A 4464-nucleotide genomic window follows, 5' to 3' on the forward strand; every position below is an offset into this window, starting at 1 on the left:
CCCCACCCGCCGCGGGCCGCCTTAGGACCGGGGCCTGCCGGGCTGCGCCTCAGCCTCTCCCCAGGGCCCTGCCGCCACGGCGCCTTAGCAGCTGCGCCCAGCCACTGTCCCCAGGGCGTCCCTCCTGCTGCCCAGCGGAGCAGCGAAGTGCCCTGGCCTGCCCCGGGTCCCACAGGGCAGCCCACCTGGCGCAGGCCCCGCTTGGCGATCCTGCTGTACAGCACAGTGGTAGGGGGGGGCTCCAAACCAGGGCGTCCCTCCTGCTGCCCAGCGGAGCAGCGAAGTGCCCTGGCCTGCCCCGGGTCCCACAGGGCAGCCCACCTGGCGCAGGCCCCGCTTGGCGATCCTGCTGTACAGCACAGTGGTAGGGGGGGGCTCCAAAGCCTGCTACCGGGAAGAAGGTCACTTTCTTTTGAGCAGAGGAGATAATGGGAGGTACCCTGCTAGTGTTGACTGAGAGGCGGGTGGCATGGGCCACAGTTGCTTCGGGAGGGTTGTGACACTGGGTGCCGGGTGGCTGTCCCTAAGCTTGCTCTGACACAAGAGCTTTGAGTTAATCTTTTGGCCAAGCCTGCTGAGGGAGGCCGGCTCCCGCAGGAGGCTTGGAGGGTCGGATGCAGCGCCGGATGAGGGTGAGGCGTGGCGGAAGATGCGTTTGGCTCTGCAGACACTGCATCGGGCAGCAGGGGACTCTGGGAGGCTGGTGCAGCCAGAAGGCATGGCTCTTGACAGCCTTCGAGTAGAATCTCTGGAATTGTGCATGTGAGTGGGGTTGCGGTTTGGGGTGCCATTCCCAGAAAGCCTTCCCTGACCTCCCGGGTGTGTCAGGTGCCCGCCCTGTGCCCAGTCCCTCTGTGCTGTGCTCCCGGTTGGGTGGCGCTCCCCGCTCCGTGATGAAATGTTCTGTTGTCGTGTGTTCCCCTCACTGGACCCGAGGTCTGCAGGGGCACAGGCTCTGTCTGTCGCGGATCCTCCATGCCCAGCCCGAGACCTTGCAGACGCGGGGTAGAAGTAACCAGGTGATGGGAGGATGAGTCAGTCCAGATCCGCTGCTGGTTGTGACCTACTTTCCGTGCCGGTGTCCTTTGTGTCTCCAATTACAATCAGAAGTTTAAAATAATGGCATTTCGACCAACGGTATGTCAGAAGCCCCACCTTTATTCTCACACCCACTTGCTTCCCCCGATTGACACTGGTTCCCAGGGAGCTAGCCCAGGTCAGACCCTCCTCCTGCTCCTCCCCTCTGCACGCTCGCCCTCCTGGGAGTGGCTATCCCAGTGGAGAGATTGGGGGAGAGAGCCAGGGGGCCGCTGTCTTCTCTCCTTCCCATTCAGACCGTACAGTCCTTCAGGGTCTCTGCCATGGAAAGGTGCCAGGACTCTTGGTGATGGCTGTCCATTGTGATTTTATCAAGGACGCAGCTTTCCCAACATCTACAAGCTCCACTCGCTCCTCTCATACCTAGGGTCCGACCCTGTTGTTGTCCGCCCCACCAACCTGCCAGTTCATGTATTCACTCTGGGCACTTTACATACCCTACTTCTTTTTAGAGAGAGATTTTTGCTAAAAGGGCATGTGCACTTGCCAGAGACACAGACTGAGAGACAGAAGGTGAGAAATCACTCCCCAGGGGCCATGGCCACGCTGCAGTCCCTTCTCTATTCTCCTCTTGGGATTTTGGGCACTCATGCACATGCGCCTGGTGTGAGTTTTAAGCCGCTGGGTCTGGGACTCAAACCATGGTTGACTTCTTGGGAGTTCAACGACATAACCGTTATGCCATCTGCTGGTCCCTACATACCTTACTTCTAATCTGTCTACCTCCCGTGTATTTCAGCATTTAGCACAAATATCATGCGTAAACTATTGATATAATATTGTTACCTGGATTTGTTTTTGCCGTTTTTTTGGGAGAAGTTTTGCTATAGGGGGCATGCACTCGCCAGAAAGACAGAGACGGAGAGACAGAAAGCAAGAAATCACCCCCCCACCCCCCCGGGGGAGTTGGTCACTCCACAATCCCTTCTCCTCCATTCTCCTCCTGGAATCTTGGGCACGCACAAACATGTGCCTGGCGTGAGTTTAAGCCACCAGGTGCAGTGCTTGAACTGAACATGGGAGTCCAGCGACATAGCCATTACGCCATCTGGTGGCCCCTTGTAGTGTATTTTTTGAAAAGTTTTTGCTATAGGGCATGTGCGCTCACTGGAGATACAGAGAGAGAAAAAAATGACAACCCCCCAACCCCCGGGAATGGCCATGCCACACTCCCTTTTCCCTTCTCCTCCTGGAATTTGGGACATGCATGCACAAGCCTCCGGGCCTGGGACTAGAACCACGTGCCTTAACTACTATGCCTCCTGCTGGCCCCTATTTGTTTGTTTTTACACATAAACTCTTGAGAACATAGGAACCATGTCAGTCACTGTCGTACCCCTGTGGCTGGTATTTAATAAACATTAATGAGCAAACTGGAGGACGTAAATATTATTACTCCCATTTTCAGATGACGAACTGAAACTCAGAGCAACTAAATAAACATTTTACCAAATGACTCCCACCGTACGTGTCAGAGGGGGATACTCTATGTAGGTTTTTTTTTTTTTAGTCTATTAATGTAACTTCTCAGAGGCAGGGAGCGGGGAGGCAGCCTTAGCAGGGTCTGTATGCTGTGTCCCACCCCAGCTTGAGCCAGTGCATATCGCAGCCACGCACAGCTGGCTTGTATAGGACCTTCCTGTGCGGGCCTGGGGTCCCAGAGCACTGTGCTTGCTGCGCCACCAGCTGACTGCACCGTGGAGAACTCGGAACAGCTTTTCTTCTTTTTTCCAACTACAGTCACAAAGAGGTGAACCAGCGGACAGACTACAGTCACAGAGGTGGACCAGCGGACAGACTGAGTTCTGCTCCTGCTCCACTTTCTTGCTGGGGGTGAGGTCTGGTTGCTAGAAGCAGGCTCTGCCCTGGTGAAAAGCACCTCTGGAGAGGGTAGGGTCCGTCATTTCTTGCCCACATTCTTGCTTTTGATGAGGCCCTGGTGCTCCTTCACCACGTGTAACCGTGCCTGTGTACACAGAGGGTTGAGGAAGCCGAGACGGGGTGTCTGGTCTAGGACCAGACCCAAAGGCGGCAAGGAAGCCCTTCCATCCCACAGAAGCGGGCTTACATCTGATATCCCTGACTCACATGGTTTTATTTCTGTATTTTTATTTGAGCAAATACTCTAAACATCAAAAGGTCTCCCAAAAATACGGATTTATGCCTCTTAAAACTAAAGATCTGGTGACAGTAGGCCGTATTTCTTTTCTTTCTTTCTTTTTTTTTTTTTTTTTGAGAGTTTTTTGCTGTAGGGCACATATGCTCACCAGAAAGACAGAGACAGAAACAGAAAGACAGAAATCACCCCCCAGGGGGGATGGCCATGCCGCAGTTCCTTCTCCTCCATTCTCCTCTCGGGATCCTGGGACTGCATGCACACGTACCCTGTGTGAGTTTAAGCCACCGAGTCAAGGACTCCAACCATGGTCGACTACATGGGAGTCCAGCGATGTAACCACTATGCCACCTGCTGGTCCCAGCAGTAGGCCATGTCTTTATGAGGCAGTACCCTGTACATCCAACCCCTTTACATGCGTGTGCTCCAGGCGTCTCCTTCCTCTCCAGGCCACTTCCCTTATCCTAGAACCTATGTGTATTTAGACACAGGACCTCCGGGTTATCCGGGATCCCAGGAGTCCTGACTTCCACCTGTTTTTAGACCACTAAACCATACCGATCTATTCACTAAGAACCCAAATCCTAGTTTACTCTGAGAGAAGGCTAATCAGTTACTGCCTTATTAGCAAAGGGAAAACAAAAACAGCTTAGAGAGCAGTTGAAGGTGGCGGCGGGAGTGGTGTTTACGGACGGACGTGGGCTGGGAGTGGGCTGAACTTCAAGTTTGTTGGCTTACAAAGAACAAGGGGTGGCCGGGATCCCCCCCCAGTACCATTTCCTCCCATCAGCAATGGAAATAATGCGGGCTGGGTAGGGTGCTGGTTCTGTGGAGCTGAGAGGGAGGTCTCTGAGGGGAGGGACGATCTCATCCATCCGCGTATCTCAAATAAGGGCCCGGCACAGAGGCCGTTTGGATGCTTGCTGAGTGAATTAGACATAATGAGACAGTTTTAATAAAGATACTGACTGATCATCTGCTCCAATTCCTTCTGGAAACATGGTTGGTTATTCTGGGCAGTACGAGAGTCAGGTCTCAAGAGTCCCTTTAACTAGACTGGGCAGAGTCCTGGAGGACACCACAGAGTGCTCAGAAATGGAGAGGAACAAGAGGTGGACAGGCTATGATGAGCTCCCCTCCCCAGCCAACTGCGGTTAGTCCCCAGAGTGTCCTGAGATCACTAACCATGCACCTGCATTACAGCTGAGCGGCCTGAGACCAAAGACAGCCCGCGGAGTCAGCACGGAAGA

At 54.1% G+C, this 4464-nt stretch overlaps 1 protein-coding gene across 8 annotated transcripts in view; it reads left to right on the forward strand.

Annotated features, from left to right (window-relative positions):
• Positions 1-403: 403 nt before the first annotated feature.
• The window catches only part of FAM193B (family with sequence similarity 193 member B), a 42312-nt gene continuing 38251 nt past the window's right edge, over positions 404-4464 (forward strand). For 3 of the 8 annotated variants that reach the window (XM_027775916.1, XM_027775919.1, XM_027775920.1), the window contains exon 1: positions 404-762. Coding sequence is in view for 3 of the 8 variants with exons in the window: in XM_027775912.1 (XP_027631713.1) it covers positions 1120-1137 (18 nt within the window). In the remaining 5 variants the exon portion in view is untranslated. Of the gene's footprint in view, positions 1138-4464 lie in introns of all 8 variants that reach the window. The other 5 variants (XM_027775914.1, XM_027775915.1, XM_027775912.1 and 2 more) reach the window with 4 other exon arrangements.

This window comes from Tupaia chinensis, unplaced genomic scaffold (assembly GCF_000334495.1).
Source record: "Tupaia chinensis unplaced genomic scaffold, TupChi_1.0 Scaffold000612_1, whole genome shotgun sequence".
NCBI classification, from domain to species: domain Eukaryota; kingdom Metazoa; phylum Chordata; class Mammalia; order Scandentia; family Tupaiidae; genus Tupaia; species Tupaia belangeri.